General features: G+C 40.9%; 1 protein-coding gene across 1 annotated transcript in view; it reads right to left on the bottom strand.

Annotated features, from left to right (window-relative positions):
* The window catches only part of wwox (WW domain containing oxidoreductase), a 142,197-nt gene extending 123,938 nt beyond the window's left edge, over positions 1–18,259 (bottom strand). Inside the window, exons 1-5 of the mRNA XM_004553346.3 lie at positions 18,031–18,259; positions 15,006–15,070; positions 14,676–14,733; positions 14,405–14,574; positions 5,719–5,825 (exon numbers count right to left, since the gene is read on the bottom strand). Of these exons, the coding sequence (XP_004553403.1) occupies positions 5,719–5,825; positions 14,405–14,574; positions 14,676–14,733; positions 15,006–15,070; positions 18,031–18,137 (507 nt within the window). The 5' untranslated portion in view covers positions 18,138–18,259. The remainder of the gene's footprint in view (positions 1–5,718; positions 5,826–14,404; positions 14,575–14,675; positions 14,734–15,005; positions 15,071–18,030) is intronic.
* Between the last annotated feature and the right edge of the window lie 1,127 nt (positions 18,260–19,386).

Below are 19,386 nucleotides of genomic sequence, written 5' to 3'. Positions count from 1 at the left end.
GTGAGCCCTCGTCTCTCCTTATGTTTTATTCCATGCTTCCCCTGCCCATTATGTCTAAGTTCTCCCCGTGCTCTCTCTTCCCCCTGTGTGCCCTCTATGTATTTACGAGCCCTCGTCCCCTTTCGTGTTTATTCCGTGTCTCCCCTGCCTGTTACGTTGGTGTCCTACTCGTGCTCTCTCTCCTCCTGTCTGAACCTCTGTACTTCCTGTTTCACCTCTCCCGTCAGTGTTCAGTTCACCCTGCCCTGTCTCGTTATGATTATCAGTGTCACCTGTGTTCCCCGTGTGCTCCCACTTCCCTCGTTAACCCTCTGTGTATTTCTGTCTGCGTCTCCCTCTGTTCAGCGTGACGTCGTCCCTCATGCTGTGTGTGATTCCCCCGTGTTTCCTGGTGAGCTTTATGTTAGTTTTTCCCAGTCTAGTTTTGTATCGCCTATCATCTTCTGTTACGCAATAAAGCTGCCTTTTGAGTTTATTCCCTCGTGCCTGTGAGTCCTGCATTTTGGGTCCTACTCCTGCCTGCCACACAGCCGAGCCTTGACAAAAAGTTCAAGTTATTTTTACTTCCAATAGTGTTAACACAGGAGGAACAATGCGGTTTTCGTCCTGGTTGCGGAACACTGGACCAGCTCTTTATCCTCTCAAAGATACTTGAGGGTGCATGGGAGTTTGCCCAACCAGTCTACATGTGTTTTGTGGACTTGGAGAAGGCATTCGACCGTGTCCCTCGGGGTGTCCTGTGGGAGGTGTTGCGGGAGTATGGGGTGTCTGGCCCATTACTACGGGCCATTCGATCCCTATACAACCGTTGCAAGAGCTTGGTTCGCATTGCCGGCAATAAGTCGGACTCGTTCCCGGTGGGTGATGGGCTCCGCCAGGGCTGCCCTTTGTCTCCGGTTCTGTTCATAATTTTTATGGACAGGATTTCTAGGCGCAGCCAAGTGGCGGAGGGCTTTCGCTTTGGTGGCTTCAGAATCTCATCTCTGATTTTTGCAGATGATGTGGTTCTGTTGGCTTCATCGGATGAGGGCCTCCAGCTCGCACTGGAACGGTTCGCAGCCGAGTGTGAAGCAGCGGGAATGAGAATCAGCACCTCCAAATCTGAGGCCATGGTTCTCAGCCGGAAAAGGGTGGAGTGCCCACTCCGGGTCGGGGATGAGTTCCTGCCCCAAGTGGAGGAGTTCAAGTATCTCGGGGTCTTGTTCGCGAGTGATGGGAGAAGGGAGCCAGAGATCGACAGACGGATTGGGGCTGCAGCTGCAGTAATGCAGACGCTGCACCGGTCCGTCGTGGTGAAGAGGGAGCTGAGTGTAAAAGCGAAGCTCTCAATTTACCAGTCGATCTACGTCCCTACCCTCACCTATGGCCACGAGCTGTGGGTAGTGACCGAAAGAACGAGATCGCGGATACAAGCGGCAGAAATGAGCTTCCTCCGAAGGGTGGCTGGCCTCTCCCTTAGAGATAGGGTGAGAAGTTTGGCCATCCAGGAGGGGCTCAGAGTAGAGCCGCTGCTGCTCCACATCGAAAGGAGCCAGCTGAGGTGGTTCGGGCATCTGACAAGGATGCCCCCTGGGCGCCTCCTGGGTGAGGTGTTCCAGGCATGTCCCACCGGGAGGAGGCCCTGGGGCAGACCCAGGACACGCTGGAGAGATTATATCTCTCGGCTGGCCTGGGAACGCCTTGGTATTCCCCCGGATAAGCTGGAGGAGGTGGCTGGGGAGAGGGAGGTCTGGGCCTCTTTGCTTAGGCTGCTGCCCCCGCGACCCAGCCTCGGATAAAGCGGATGAAGATGGATGGATGGATAGTGTTAACATACTACACAAGTCAATGACTAGATTTTTTTACATTTTCATTGTAAGTGGGCTAAAGCAGTTAATTAAAAGTAGTCTAACATAAACATAAATGTAAATGCTGTAATTTGATTATTTTAATAAACCATGTAACTTGGATGGATTAGATGGTGGCGTGACCACAGTGCACACGTCTGATGTTGCTCACAGTGGTCCAAGGGATCGCTCAGGGAGTTTGTGTGTTCGCTCAGACACATTAAAAATTAGAGGGACGATTGATGTTTAGTCTATTCTGTAAATATATTCTTTTTAAACTTGTTTTTAATCAGACTTACCATCCTATTTAATATTACTGTCAATTACGTATGCTCACTATAGCAACAATGTCAAATCCAGTTTTAAAAGCAGCAACAACAACAACAAGATTCCAGACTCAAAGCTCCAAAAGAGTAGTTTGAATGGGTGGGTGGCATCATAGTGTCTACATGCACTAGTGTGCATGACTCAAACGATTTTGGCACCACAAATATAACTGTTGATGCATATCTTTATTATCATGCTTAACTCTTGTGCATTTTCTCCTTCTGCCTTCCCATGTCCTTCTGTTCTACCTCCAGCTCCCATCTGCTGCTTATTCCCTTGGTTTTACTGTGGCTTCATCACAGTAAAGACAGCCCCCTTTGAACCCTATAAAGGCAACCAGCATCAGGCTTATTGTAAAACACAATCATAAGGTAAATGTTTATCCCCTCTCTGCCACTCTAAACTCCCCTAATGAGCCTGCTGGAGGGGTTTCACCTCACAGCTCAAATAGAGGCAGAGAAAACAGCACATTCAACTCGGATTAGGACTGCATAGGAGACGCCGCTAAAGTCTAATCGGGAAAACAGTAACGAGCAATAACAAAGTTTTAAAAAAAAAAAGAAACGAAAGAAAGAAAACTAATAAAAAGAAAGTAGGAAAAAAACAAGCAATATAATCACTAAAGTGCCAAACAAGCTCTACAACATAAAGCATTAATGACTGAAGAGTTAAATATGAAGCAGAAGTTCAGGAGCCACTCTTGGGAGAATACATTATGATTGGCTGGGAAGGATGAGCCCTCCGACCCTGCTCTTCCTGCCTGTTCTGACCTGCCCCATTATCCATCAGCGACCCCACTATTATACCTACTGTCGGTACACGGCGCCACGCTGAACCACACCACCCTGCGCTGCGAGCGAGCCATCACTCTCACCCCTGAACAGCAACGCGAGCCCACACGCAGAGAAAGAGAAAGTACAGCGTAATAGTAAGCAGGTAGTTAGAGGTCAGAGGTGCTGCGCAATCGGGACAGCAGTTCCACTCCTGGCAGCCAGAGCGGAACTCTGAGAGGGACCTGGAAGTAGATATGATGACCTTTTGTACAGAGGACCCCAAAATATACCCTCTTATCAAAATGACCTTAACATAGGAGCATGGGAAGGTAAGCACAGCCCATCCATCATCTTAAAGATTAATCCTCCTCTCTATTCTTCTCCTGAATCTATTAATAATGTCGCCAGAGGGGGGAATTTGCAGCAAAGATTTATTCTGATATTGTGACTTTTATTCATTAGCCTATAACAAGGGGGATTCCTTGAAAAGGAAATATAGAGTGGGCTTAGGGAATGCTAATTCTCCATTCCAGCTCTATTTGAACTATACCAACCCCTATTAACTCAGTCATTAATTTTGCTGACAATCTGCATATGCTACATGCCAATGTACAACCAAAAAAGAAGGAAGATTAGCATTTATGGCACATAGGTCACAGCTGTTTATTCTTTAAAAGCAATCCTGGGCAGCGTCCATTTGTTAATTTACTAACATGGATAACTCTGTGGCAGGTGTGAAGCTTTAAAAAAAAATCAATTTGACAACAAAATCTGGTGCTTGGATCAGAGCTTTTCCTCACTCATTTAGTCAAAGTACTGGATTTCACAGAGTGGAGCAGCACTGACAGCCCCAGGGGCATACTTCAATTAGAGACTTTGGTGAGTTTAAACACTGCAGATCTACTCCCACTCAAAGGCATTTGTCTCCCTCCCCCTCGCTTTTCCTCTCTCTCCCTCGTTTCCTCCTTCTCTCTTCATATCTACGCTGAGCACCCACTCTCCGTCTTCTTCAAGTCCTGCTCTCTGTAATCAACTCAGTGCTAATGGCTTATTCTTTCTGCTCCAGCACCCACATTTCACTTGTTTATTTTCCCACACTCGTAAATCTGGGGACATGTCACAAGCGCAGCGATATTAGAGCAATAATCTCAGGTAATTATCAGATGCCCTCTCACTTTTTCTCCCTCTCCCTCTCTCCATTTAACACTCTCTCTACTGCTTTAAAGAGAGACTCATTCAGAAGTTTATTTGACTGCTCCTGTGAAATGTGGAAGCGGGGTTTGAAGCTTTAAAGCAGCGGTCCCCAACCTTTTTTGCGCCACGGACCGGTTTATGCCCGACATTATTTTCACGGACCGGCCTTTAAGGTGTCGCGGATAAATACAACAAAATAAAACTATTACCGGTACCGAAAAAAAGAAGATTTATTCATAACACGTGAAAAAACCCAGGAAAACCGAGTTAACGATAAAAACAATAACAAAATAACGCTGAAAACCGATAAAAACCCTGAAAACCATACATTTCACACCTGAGCCTCAACTCTCGCGGCCCGGTACCAAACGACTCACGGACCGGTACCGGTCCGAGGCCCGGGGGTTGGGGACCGCTGCTTTAAAGCACACTCTTATAAAATAAAAGGCCTCTATTTGTAGCAGAGCCCTAAACAGGTAGGTTATGCAGTAATCTAAATTATAAATGTTATGCTTGTCCCGTATTTGTTTGAGCTTTATAATCTAAAACATCCAGTTAACACAAACACTCTTTAAACTATTATGTCACAAAAACAGTACATTCCACAAACCACAGCAAAAAGTAACCCATGGTTCAAGACCGGGAGGCGGCTCATATCCGCGGGATACGTGGGGCTGTGTCAGGAAGGACATCAGAGGTAAAAATTTGTGCCAAATCAAACATGTGGGTCCAGCCACTGAGGCAATCTCTTAAGAATAAGGGAAGAGCCAAAATAAGTTTTATAGTCAACGAAAAATTTCAATGTTTTATTTTCTTTAAATATGTTTCAGTGTTATTATTGTATGAACTCCACAGAAAATGACAACATGTATTATTGAACATCATCCTGCTGCTCCCTGCCACACATTGTGCAAAATTGTACATTTATTAAGTTATTTATATTTTACTATATCTTAGTACTTTAAAAAAAAATAATTTTAGTATTTGTTCTAGTTATTTCTACTGTTTTATCTACTGTTTAGTCATATTCTGCATATACCGAGACCCAAAAAAATTGCTTTGCTTATATCACATCAAATGTTTTATAAAAATTAAGCTCAGTCTGAAAATGTAGTGTCGGTGTAACAACAATAGGTTTTTTGGTTTGGGACCATTTTTTTTCCACGGACAAGCCCTTTTTGGTGTGCTTCGGACTGTTTTGATCCCCATCCCGGGAAGCCTGAAATATCAAGTGTACATGGCCAAGATACTGAAGCTGAAGTTGTATCCATTGCGGAGGGAGTGCAACTGCGATTTGTGTGTGAATGGGTGAGAATTTGGTTTAAATTTGGTAAAAAAGTGCTTTAAGTGATTGGTAAGGCCAGAAAAGCACTACAGAAATCCCAGTCCATGTATGCTCACTAATACACGAGTGTGGCTCACTGATGTTTAACAGCTTATTCTGTCTAAACCTCAATAAGGAAGTTACTATAAGTCGGTTTATTGTTGGCGTCTTTTTATAGGATTTGTTTTTGTTTGAGAAAGCTGTTGTAACTTAACCACACTTTCCAGCTTTTAGAGCTCCAAGAAAACAGGGGATTACTTAGACTGTCACTTACCCACTCTTCCTGAATGAGGCTCACCGCCTTGTTGGCACGGGTCAGGTTTCGACAAGCCAGGATCACATGGGCGCCATGAAGAGCAAAAGACCTGGCTGTCTCAAAGCCTGAGATGGGAGACAGACGGACAGGAAGACAGGGAGATATAGACATGAGAAAAAGTCTACAGGCAAGCAATGCCTCAAAGATGAGGGTTTTTTTTTTCTAAAGATAACTTCAGATCCCCATCAATTTTTTCATATAATTTATTTCATTGAGTAACCCAGTCTAGTGGAGTTAATCATTTCTCTCTGAAGTGATGAAACTGATTGAATTATTGTGGTTCGCGACTTCTTCCTCTCGTCTTAGATAAAGTTTTGGATCTGACCGCCAACTCTCAATGAGGTATCGCCGCTCGCATAGAGTCAGAAAAACGGAGGCTGTTGTTAATTACGTTAAAAATTACGGCAGTAATTATGAAAACACGGGTCGTAACTGAACTAAATGAGCAATCGAACAGACATGACATTCACACTGAACCTTGGCGTGATATTTCAGGCACATCAAAGGGCCTCTGATAAGGACATTTCTCCCATGAAACGAGGTCCGCCGATATGCGCAGAATTTATCAGTCCAAGACTACTTCATGGCTCCATCCAAATCATGTAGTCACGATAAAACTGACAAAAACTGAAGATAGAGGGAGAGAAGTTCATTTCTAAATTACAAGTCTAAATGGGTCATTTCATCCCGTAGGTTGAATTAATTTATGAGATTAACTTTCTTTCCTTCACCGTATTTTTATTTCCTTTGACATTTACTACCCTTCATGTGTCACAGAAAAGTTCAAGAGCACAGAGTCATGTCATATTTTTAATCCTACTTCTATATACAAACCTGTGTGTATGTATATACATATACACACACACACACACACACACACAAGCACTTATCCACATGCAGTATGAGAGTCCTGACTGACAAAGTGAAAGGCTCAATAACTGATTGTGGCAAGAGGGTCTGAGTGGCAGAGCAGTAGGCAGAGTGTATCGGGTGGTGGATTAATATGGACTGTAATTAGATTATATGTCTTAATCTGATTTTCATTAAGAGCAAAACTGGGAGGCCTAATTGTGAGGAGAGCATTAAGGACTAATATCTATTAAAACTCAAAATTGGAGTGGGATTGGAAGCCCTTTCTGACAAGTGAAGCATGGAATGAAATTATATGACACCTTATTAGGTGTAATGGAGGGGACTGTGACTGTGAGCGGAGATCATTTCACTCACAGGAAATGGAAATGAAAATAAAAACAGCATGACAGAAAAAACAAGCAGAGTGACTGGTGGGGTAAAAATAGGCTTTGAATCCAAATGAGCGGCGGCGGGCTTTAGAAAATAAATGTTAGCGTAACTTCTGAGTGTCACGCAAAGTGTCTGCGTTTTCACTTCGGCATAATCTGAACACTGCTTTTAAAATTGATAAAAATCATACGGATGTGTGCGAAATGATTTTTAGATTTTTTTTCCCCACAAACGCAGCTTCATTTAAAGGCATTTTTTCCGGTCTTTATAAATTGGACAAGACTACTGGCTTCTGGTAAACAACAACACCTCACACCGACTGGTTGTGTGTACAAAGCATGAAAGTGAAATTAATCGACACCAGTGTTTTCCATAATGGGGAACAAATTAGAATATGGCAGCGACAACAGCAGCAGCGCCGAAGCCATGTATTTGCAATGACAAATAACAAGGGCTTGACATTAATTGTGAAATAACGAGTGTGGCGTTGCTGTAACAGAGACTCCCCGCCCTCTTGCCCGTGTTACCGGTGGAGAGGGCCGCGACGAAATTAGTTCCTGGTCAGGTGTACAACAAAGGGAGCCTGTTTCAGCATTGTACGCTGATGGTAGAACATGACAAGAGGTCAGACAGGGGTTTCTTTTGCGCTGGTGGATCGACAAACGCCATAAGCTGTTTTACAGCGCGCGGCAGGCCCGCTTGGATGTGATGCTCACCCAGATTTTTCTGTCTAAACAGATGTAGTAGCTGCAGAGGTTTACAGAGAAGAGTCTGTAGATGGGGGGGGGGAAGTTTCTTTGAATATGTTTATGTTCAATCTCAAGCTTTATAAAGTAGCAAGAATGCACTACATGGCTCAGCTGTTGTTGAAAATGTGTTTTACTGTAATGTATAAAATGCATAAAAATGTGTAAAATGTCCATTAAGCTGTGAATGCTCTTCATGGTACATTAGGATCCTGGCCCTACTGATATCCCCCAATAATGAGTGTGATTTAGTGATTTCACGCTTTGTTTGTCCTCCCTGGCCCACTGCCCCTCTCTGGATCCCCCTCGTACACAGGTGTATTGGCTCAATGTAATGAGATCATTACCAGCCTCGTCAGTAAACGTGTTTATTTGGCAAACGGAGCCGCCTGCTCCTTCCCTCTCTTGATCTGCATCCAAAGAGGCATTTAACTAAAATAAGCTCTGCAGTACAATTGGGCAAACAGAAGTCGGTTCAGATCATTACAAGACCTGTGGGTAAACATGTCGGGTTCCCACAATCCCCTTTTCCAGAGCTGCTCGAAAGACCATGAGAGAGAAAAAACATGATTATGAACAGAGTACATATCGCCCAAACTCATCATTGAGTTACAAGGTGTTTTTAACTGAAATTGCATTTGGGCTATTTATGAGGCAATTAATAAACATAATAAGTATGGTTTTTATTATTATGTTTATTGCTGTTTATTTCTGTCTTCTGTTTGATTTATTTTAGTTGGTAAAGCGTTTAGAAATTTGTAGATTTTGTAACAACTTGCCACAATCACCTTCATGTGACCCGACACTGCACTGTTACACGGCTTTATCCCACGTGCCCATCTCATCCCAGTTACTATAGATATTATATAACACATGCAGTATGTTTCTAAAAACAATAAGTTAATAAGCGCCATCTATTTCACTTTTCAACATAACTGTGATATACATAAACAGATATTCATATTCTATATTTCACACATTTTATTCTATTTTTCACAGTGAGGTGAATTCCTTAGTTAAAAAAAAAGAAAAAGTAGTATTTGATAAACAACAGAAAAATTATTTGACTGTCAACTAATTATTTGAGCTCTAGTCCAAATATTAGTCCAAAACAAATCTTTAACCTCCTAGAACCTGGCGTCCACATACGTGGACATCACATTTTGGGTTATTTAGACCAAAATACTCAATTTTGCTCTACAAGGGCCTGATATCCACTTACGAGGACATTATACTGCTTTTGTTCTATCAAAATTGTAAATGAATATCCTCATATGTGGCTCTCATTTTTCTCAGACACAAAAATTAGGTAAAAAGAAAAAAAAAAATCTGGTAATTCTTTGTTTTTACATTCATCGGGTCTCAATCAGCCCAAATATCAAAGAAAAATTAAAAATGCATGCCGTGAAACAGTTCGGGTCTTAGGAGGTTAATATATGCATGTGTATCTAAGAAAGCAAAGAGTGGCCGGATTTGAGAGACATCTTCAAACTCCTGACCATCTCTGATGTGATGAGTGCACCTGTTCCTGCGGTTACCGTGTATTTCTTGCCCAAGAAGTGAAGAAGGGGACAACTCCCCCGCTCTTTCTGACTTTTAAGATCCCCTCTAATTCCCCTCCATTAGTCCAAGAGGAGGGAGATGTCACCCCAAAAGTGGAATGTATGGTTAGTAATTACAGCCCAAGGTTGAGCTGTTCCAGGTGAGAGCACTGGAGTGGTTCTATTACCCCTCCCTATCCCCTCCTGGCTCCCCCACCACCCCCACTACCACCTCACCAGCCATGCAGCCCTATCTAGCACCCGCCTACCCACCCACCCAGCCACCAACCCCCCTTTTCTTTCTCTGACCCTCTGTGTCAACCTCCAACTCCCAACACAATCTTTCATCATGGCCTCACAACACACTGGACACCCCTGGTCCTCCAGCAGTCAGCCTCACAGAGCGAGGAAGGAGGACAGTACAGCTGATAAACACATAGCGCACCAAATCACAAACGTGTACAATGATAAACACAAACCCCAGAGGCCTGCTCATGCACACATAGCTGCTGAGCATTAGGGCTATTTTCATCACTGTCATCAAAATCCCCCCCGCATTCCCCCGTCATGTAACTTTCATCCCCCTCATCATGTGCAGACTGTAAACTCGATAGGTCTATAAACTACTTGACTACACACAATAACCCAATGCCCCTTCATTTTATTTTACCTACAGCCTTTAAGCACATATATGTATTCCATCCTCTCTTTCTCTAACCACTTCAGTTCCATTATATTAGAGCTGTAATCATTATTGAACCCTGCTAGCCTCCAGCATTATACTCTCTGCACGTTACACCAGTTTGGGTCTGCATAGCAAATTTCATCTAAGGTTAATAAAGTTGAATAATTTGACTAACCAACCGGAACTGCTTCTTATTACGTAGCCAATAAACACATTCATCAGTGAGAACATGAAATGCCCGATGAAAAAAATAAATAAAACTTCCCTTTGATTTCCTCGGCGGTTCAGTTCACAAGTTGATACGGAGAAGGCAGCGCAGGACACTGGCCGGCCATTCACCCGGTGGACACACACACACACACACAATGAAGACTTAATATAAACACAGATGCACTCTGGATGTCATCTAAACCACACGTAGTCACTGAGAGATGCTCAGAGACAAAAACACACACACACACACACACACACACAGACGCCACACACCATCCTCACCAGGAACATCTTTTTATCCATCTAATTCCTCCCACTATGAATAATGCATTTCCCTCCTTACTGAGGCTTGGGTTTAACGCATCGCTGCACGGGTCTTTAAGGAGGTCCTTATTCATAAACAGTAGTGCAGTAAATACCAGAGCTTTGCAACCAATTTAATGGCAGTTATGCTTAACAAATCTGCCTCAATCTAATGATCAGCCACAAAGCTAGGCTATGGGTTTAATCTGCACACAGAGGCTCCCGCAGCTCTGCGACTCACTGAATATGCTTAGGGATCTCTCCATCCAGAGAGAGGAGAGCACCAGCCTGACACTTAATCCTCACAACACAACACTGGGATCAACACAACTATGGAACATTGTTAGTCTTTCATGAATAAGAATAACATTGAAAGTCCTAAAACACTGCAGAGACAATGCATAGAGAGACTAAAACATTACGAAGCGCTCCTTTTTTAAATCCATGCTATTCCCCGTCTGGACATCCTAAGTCTTTTCTGCTTCTTATTCCTACATTGACCCTGCGCCTTAACAAGAAGACCACGCGGAATTTAGTGCATGCATTTAGACTGAGTAAAGCTTTGCAACTGTATGCACTGCTCAACAGCAAGACTCTCCACAGAAGGTGCAAAAAGTTCAGATATGAAACACGTCAACACTGAAAAGCAGAATAAATAAAAACTTAATTTCAAACTCATAATTTCACTTACTGAATAAAAAATTATAATCTGTGAGAACTTTTTGAAAAATAAAGAGATCTGCATAAGTAAAAACCACACTTGAATAAGTGTTTTCTTTCTTTTGTGCACCACACATGCTGAGCTGGACTAATTTAAAAAAAAGCAGGACCATTTGAGTTGAGTAAGACAGGAGGCGGATATGTTATTTCTGACCACTATTAAACATATGTCAACAAGTCACCTGAGAGACTGATGACCCTCCCCAGGTATTTGGACACATAAATGTCCATAAAAACAGTTCCCAAAGGAGCTGTCACTGGGTAAATAAGACCACGTGTCCTGAGAGGGAAAATAGAAATACATTTTTGTGCAATGTTGTGCAGTTTTATATTTAAAAAGCAAGTATCCTCATTCTGAACCCAGTGGGGGCTAGAGACATCAGGACAATGGCCCTTTAAGGACAACTGTTCCATGGACCCCTGGCCAGTAAATAACCTGAGAGTTAGTTGATAGGGGCGAATTAGAGCCAGAGCAGTACTGTGTAATGGGGATGGATAGGAGGCTCAGGCTTGGGTCAAAGCCGCTTAGGAATCAATGCAGAGGTACAGGTGTACAACCACAGGTCTATACGAGTAAGAAAACCTTTAAAAAGAAGGAGGAGGGAGGGAGACGGAGACGAGCGGAGGGGGGGGAAACAAACTACAATCATTCATTTCCATTATCACAATTAAAAATTGCCATTCGGGTTGGTACTGGTTTTTAATTTACAAAAGAAAGCAGAGAGAGGAAGACTAATGTTGTAAAGCGAGCGCAGTGATCACACTGGCAAGACAAACTGCATCACTGTCTCGCCTCCCAGCACTATTGCAGTGGAGCTTGAAGACTGGTCACAAAAACAGGAGGCGGTAATATTTCATGCATAAATAATGTTATATATGTGGTTTTCATGTTTATGTGCATTTGAAACTAAATTAAAATATTTTAATGTAAATTTTTGGAATTAATTAATATCCTACCATTACTAATAAAAATGTCACATTTCCTGTGGAGGAATTAAGCACTACAGGAATTGGAAATAGCCTTGACACTTGGATTAAAACACTACTGATGCCATTAAAATGCTAAGTGGGTCCAACCAATTGGCATAACCACATTTCACTAAAGGAATGTCAAAGGAGTACATGAGAAGTAGCAATTACTATTAGAATACTGTTAATTATAGCTGCTGCATATTTAATATGAGCAAAACAAAGGTTATGTTAATATGGGTTCTAATAAGTGTTCATGCACTATATAGTGTCAGTGTATTACCACTACTTGATGCAGTCTTTTGTGAAAAACTGCATTTTTTCCAGCATTTTTTTTTATTAAATATATCACAACAAATGTTGAATGAGGATTATCTTTTTCATTATATAGTGTTTTTTTTTTTAATTAAGGAAAAAATAAGTACATGTAAAACAGCTAATATGATAACATTTTTTAATATCAATAGCATGCACATCACAGACCTCCTGTGCCCTCTTGTGGAGAAAGCTATTAGTAATTTTCTCCATTCATCCTATACAATTATCGCTCAGGCCAAATATCGGATGTATTTTAGAACTAATCCTCTATCCGCGTCTAGTGAAAGCAATACATTTGGAATGAGAGGCTTATGCACTTTTAACCTCTGATGCCTACAGTCGTTCTGCAGCCATACATCTTCACGTTTTCTTTATTTTGATAATTATCCTTTAGTATCTGACTCACACTACACTTTGTTCTGGTAATCATAGGCATTCCCATTTTAATGTTGGCGTTTTTCAGTTCATTACACTTGTTCTGGGTACAGATTTTCTGCATTTCACATGTTCATGTGCATTTTCCTTTGACAGATTTCATAGTAAAATTATTACTTTTTTAACTATATGTAGAAGTAATCCTAACCCAAAACATTTAAAAATAATAATTTCTTGCTAATAATGTTTTGATGGATGTCAGTTATATTTTTAATTGATGTTTGTTGTGAGTCTTTTAATTCAGAGACAAAGAAAAAGAAAAATAGGTTGAACAGATCTTGGTTTAGTGACGGTCACAGGTTTAATGGAAATACAGTCATCAGAGGTCATTTGATACAAGCCAATTATTATTATTATTATTATTATTATTAAGTGCTGAAACTGCCTATTGATCAGCTAACGAGTGTCTATTGTGTGTGGCAAGAATCTGAACCTCTTGAGACCTGAGCTATTTTTAATTTCCCCTAAATTTGGGGCATTAGCTGGACCCAGTAAGTATAAAAACTAAGCATCATCTTTGAACAGAAACTCTTTTAATTAAGAAAAAAACTGTATGCCCTCATACGGGTGCAATGGGTTTATATTACAGAGAAACACAATAAAGTCACCATTGTTTAAAAAAACGTATAAAACACTTTTTAAGTATAAAGTGCAGTGTCCACATGAGGACGCACAGTCCCAGGAAACTAAACAATAAATCATTTTCATTTGTGTTACTTTTTAAAAACTGTGTTCTCTTAATGTGTGTAAAGATAAAAGACAGAAGAACATCAGGGTCAGGCAGGCATTTAAGTTCACAAGCTTCTTCCCTCAGTGAAGGTCCCCAGGCTGCTGTAAATCTATGTAATACAGTGCTGCCTTGCTACATCTCATATCACACACATACACAGATACACAGAGTCACACACTCCCACACACAGTGCAATTACATTGCAGGGACTTTCGTTGGGACAAAGAATTTGAATATAAAGACAATTAACGATTTTATGTTTATTTGATTTTCCTCATGCTGTCATTATCTATCTCGAACAAAGAAGCGAGTCTGAACAAATGGCCAGGACTTGTGCTAATTTAAACTAAAGGAAAGAGGAAATAAATTTGTTTCCAGACCATTATATAGTGAGCCATGCATTTGCTGGGTACAAATGGACACCATTCATTACAGTTAACAATGACATCCAATTCAGCCCTGCTAATGAACTTCAATACAGTCATGTTCGGTATTAAGGAGTGATTTGTTGAGTCTAAGTGTATCATTTTGGAGGCTAATGTTGATGAATGCCCCGTTGTGAAGAGATGGGGACATGCAAGGAGTAGAGACAGTCTTGGCAAGCACCCTTCTGTTATAGCATAATACCATATCACCACCTAGTGGTGTCATCACAGAAACACACATTACTGCAGATTGATGGTTCCAACTTTTCAGAACGTTTGTCAGACAAAAGAAAAAGATAAATAAACATTAAGCTCACCAATGCCCACATTGCCTCCGGTAATGAGGACAACCTTGTCAGAGAGGTCACGACCCTGCAGGATCTCGAGAGCAGCAGTGTTTCCATCGTACCGCTTCGGCTTCACCACCACATCCTCTACTGTAAATGCATGACGTGGATCAAAATATGTGCTCCGCTTGTTAATGTGACTGAAAATGACAGAGGAAAGCAGGAATGAAAGCAGCAACGTAGTTTTATTGCAGTCAAACATTTCCACAAATATAAGGGGTTTGATCATAAGTCTTCTTACTCAATGTAAATTATCTGTCCTTTTTCATCAGTTTCCTGCTCCCAACCATATGGTAAGTCTGTAGAAAAAGACAGAGATTTATTATTCTTTAATAGAAAAAGTTTGTAAAAAAAAAAAAAAAAGTGTATATACATTTCAAGCCAAAACTGAATTCTATGTCCTGTTTCATTAATTTTTTAACTGACTGCTTAGCTACTGGCCACTGCATAAAAGTTGTGTGGTTGACAATACTCCAAATAACCAAGTCCAAGTTAGAGAAATATCAAATAATCTCAGCTTTGCATACATGTGAACAATTCTCCAGGGAAAACACAAGTGAGTAAAGCAAACCTCCAGCACAACGTTTCTTCTTTCCTGTCTTGGGGTGTTCCCACTGTGTCTTCATCTCATCATGACTGTTGGCACAAACAGATTAAGAGTGAATGAAAAAAAATAATTTTCTTTACAATATACAGCTGTGGTCAATAGTGTATTTACACTCATCATGGGCATGAATGTCATGGAAATTTAGGGATTTTAATTATTTCTTTGAACTATTTTTTTTCCAGGGTGGACTAATTATACAGTATGCATCTTTAATGCCTTTTTATATACAGGATGTATATCCTTTGCCAAAGTCTGGAAATAGACCCAAACTGTTACCCTCAATGAGATAAAATTTGTTAGAATAATCAGGACCAACCCAGGAACCACCAAGTCAAGTCAAGTCATCTTTATTTATATAGCACATTTAAAAGACATCAAGTGTCGGCCAAAGTGCTGAACAGAGGGATAATATAATAAAAAGAATTAAAATAGATAAGATGAAAATATTATAGAAACCTTGTGAGACATCCATATATGTTTGTAAAAAATATGTGTACATGCAAATATGCACATACATATACAAAAATGTACACATTCACACACAAGCACACATACGTGAACATAAAATACATGTATACGTGTATACACATGCAAACACAAAGACTAAAGCATGCCATGTACTGGAACCTGCTGGTACACCAGCATCACTGTCCACAGTGAAGTGAGTTTTACATCACCGTGGCCCAAGAGGGTGCCAACCAAGAAAGAAGCCACTGCTCCAGAATCGATAAGCCAATTGCCTTCTGGATAAAAGAGACAAAGATTGAGCGTTTTGATCACAATGACCAGAGGTATATTTTGAGCAGTAAATGTGGTGCTTTTAAACCTGAGAGCACTGTACCAGCTGTCACGCATGGTAGTGGTAGTATCATGTTCTGGGGCAGTTTTTTTGCCAATGGTGCTGGTACAGAGGTTGGATAAACTCATCAGGAAGGTTCTGCGATGTCCCCTGGACCCAGTGCAGGTGGTGGGAGACAGAAGGAGTCTGGCCAAAATAACATCTCTGATGGTCAGCGTCTCCCACCCCATGCATGTAAATGTTGCTGAACTGCAGAGCTCCTTCAGTGACAGACTGCTGCATAAAAACATCTATGTTTCATTTTACGCTATCGTTTGTTTCGTGGTGTCGCAAAATACACTGTTTACATATTTTTTCATCGTTTTGATGGTCACTGTAGTGGCTATATTAATTTCTTAAAGTTCTCTCTTTCTCTTATATTTTATATAACCACACTTCAGACGGACAAGCGCCTGCTTTTATGCGTTGTCGTTAGCAACAACCATGGTAACAGCATCGCGCGTCCGCTTGTTTATGTTCCACATAAACCTTTCACAATAAAGCTCAAGATCCTGTTGAGACTTTTCAAAATAACCTGAATCACGTGAAAGAGCAGATTGTTTACGGATGAGAATTAAAAAAAGAGCCGCCAGGTGCTAAAAAATAAACCTTAGAATAAAACGTTAGAACAGGCTTTTCCCCGCAGCACGCCGTGTAATAAATACTCACAAAGAAAACGGCGGCCGTTACAACTTATGTCTAAAAATGTATAGTTTCATGCATTGGTTAAAACACTCGACTCCAGCTACATGACGCGCAGCTGGAAACACTTCCCGCAAGACGAGCTGCCCGAGATTCACAGAATTTACAGAAAATGTTACATTTGTGTGATTTATATCGTTATTTTTTTATAGAATTCTTATATCGGGATATGAGATTTTGGTCATATCGCACAGCCCTACTGCTGCATCCTAGATGCATGAAGGAGCATTTCTGCAGGTCCTCCCTCCCTACAGCTGTCAGATTGTACAATCAAAACTGCTCCCAACAAACATAGAAGTTTACATCAGCGCTGTAACTTGCACTATTTTATCAACCGATTCACACTACAACCTGGGTTTGCCTCTCATCTGTAATTAAATTAATTACATTAATTTAATTTTAACAACTGTACAGTACTCTGTTTTTGGTCAACTATTGTCCTTGATGTAAATATGTAAAAAAAAAATGTGTAGGGCCTATATGTGTTTTTCTTGCTGCTGTTACAACAAAATTTCCCCTTTTGGGACAATTAAAGGATTGTTCTATTCTATTTTACACACCACAAAGTGGACTGAATAATGAAGAAATACTAAATCCAAATTTTTCAACTTCATGTCAAACCAGCCATTGCTCCCAAACACATCAAAACGTGTTTTTTTAAGAGATAAACCAGGCTAACACTAAGGCTCTAGAATGACATTCCCAAAGCCTGACCACTAATCTACTTAAAATTTGTAGACTATGTTTAAAAGCCAGGTCTGTGCAAGGAAGCTAACCAATTTAAATGAACTCTACCAATTCTGCCAAGAAGAGTGGTCAAGTATCCAGACAGGATCTTGTTGACAGCTACCAAAAGTATGTCATTGAGCTGTTACTTGCTAAGTTTTATATAATGAACATATTTGAACCAGGAAGTAGATTTTTGACCTTGTGTGGATTTGAGAAAATCCTAAATAAATTCAAACAGTTCAAAGAAATCAGCAAAAGCCCCACATTGACTCCATGACTCCTTATGTCCAAGATGAGTGGAGATTCTGGTCGATATTGTCATGATAGCATCACAGCATCAGACAGTTGCTATAGATTTTTCAGCTGCACATCCAAAATGTACATTTCTAATGCATTATCCCATTACTGAGGAGGGTTGTGATTTTATATTTCAGCGTAAGTTTACAGCATGGCAGCTAGTGGATAGTGACACTACAGCAGGATAATTCGAGATGACAAACTCACAGACTTATCAAAGACTAACAACAATTAGCACAAATCCTACAGTGAAATAAGGACGGCACACTTTATAACACAGACTTTACAGTGTAGCTAGCAGGCTGTGTTAGCCAGGTGCTAATAGAAATGGCATGGCCCTGATGTCAGTAAGTGTTAGGACTTATACTTATACTCATACACAGACATGCTTGCTGATAGCGTTAATGGTGAGATCTCACTTACTTTGCATAGTAGACCCAACCATCTTTAGTAGACCTCTCCTCCCATCCAGGTGGTAACTCATCCTCACTATCTGTATCGTCCATACCGGCGTACTTCAGAGCTGCCATGGCTTCCAGTGAATGACGAAAATCAGAGAGAAATATCTGCTCTGGAGAATGAATGCAGATGTCAGAGAGCGCAGAAACACGGACACGGCGATCTTCCAGCACTTCCGCAACAACACGATGACGACTGCCGAACTGCATTTTGGGACATTGAGGCGGTAGACCATATGCTGAAGGATCCGGCTTTTTGTGATTCAAATGTTTCCGAAAAAAAGATGGCAGCCAGAAGCCAGAACTAAGTCGAAATTTCGAGTTACTGTCTCAAGTTTAATATCGTTGGGGTTTGTTTTTTTCATAAGCTTAAAGGCTTTATGTTAGAGAACACTGGCTGGGTTTTCTCTCAGCCTTTGATCTGGGTATATAAATTTTAAAGCTAGTAGGAGAATAATGTTGGGAGATGTTGGAAGTGGGCAGATAGAGCTGCTGATTTATGTAATCAGATAACTCAGGCCCACTGAGTTATCTACACAGCTAAAGTTTTCTGATTTTTTTTTTAATCTCCTCCAAATCCTTTTATTCTACACTAATTAATCACCTTTCCTGTCATAACTACGCTTCTGTACACTTTTCAGACATCTATCAACCAAAGAGGTCACCATGCAGTTGGGCATGTTTTACCAGTTTTACCTTTCCTGTCTATTGTAATAGAAAAGTAGCCTACAGACTATTCAAGAGGGCCAGAGGAAATCTGAACAGATGACAGCCCTAAACCTATTGGGGACAAAGGTAGCATTAAACCACCTCATTAACTAGTCAACACAGTGGAATGACACGTAACAACTAACAAAAGCGAATTAGTTAGAGCTATTCCGCCTCTAAATGTTCACATGTTTAAATAAAAACAATAAATGAGATATAAACAGGTTTCAGATATAGTTAAATTAAAATAAATTAGTTGTGTTCTGTGTTTTTTTTCCATGCCTTGAAATTCGACAACTGCCAATGTGACCTAACCAGTACAGCTGTTCCCATCAGCTCAGTAGCTCTTTTGTATGCAAAATCTGTGGCCGTCTCTTGCTTCTCTTATTCCTGCCACTTGACCTGCCTGTTGTGTCTGTTAACCAGTTTGTGCACTTGTTACATGTGTCTTGTCCATCTGCAGAGTCTGTGTTTTCCATAGAATGGCTGCGAAATTTCTGTGGAATAGCGCACTGTTGAACTGATAATAAAAATGTAAAACAGCACAATAATCACAGTGATGTACTGAACTGTGGGATGACGTAATCTAATTTCATAAAGGATGATCCAGTAC

This window comes from Maylandia zebra, linkage group LG7 (assembly GCF_041146795.1).
Source record: "Maylandia zebra isolate NMK-2024a linkage group LG7, Mzebra_GT3a, whole genome shotgun sequence".
NCBI classification, from domain to species: Eukaryota; Metazoa; Chordata; class Actinopteri; order Cichliformes; family Cichlidae; genus Maylandia; species Maylandia zebra.
Note: the sequence above shows the minus strand (reverse complement) of the source record. Positions and strands in the feature narration are given on the sequence as shown.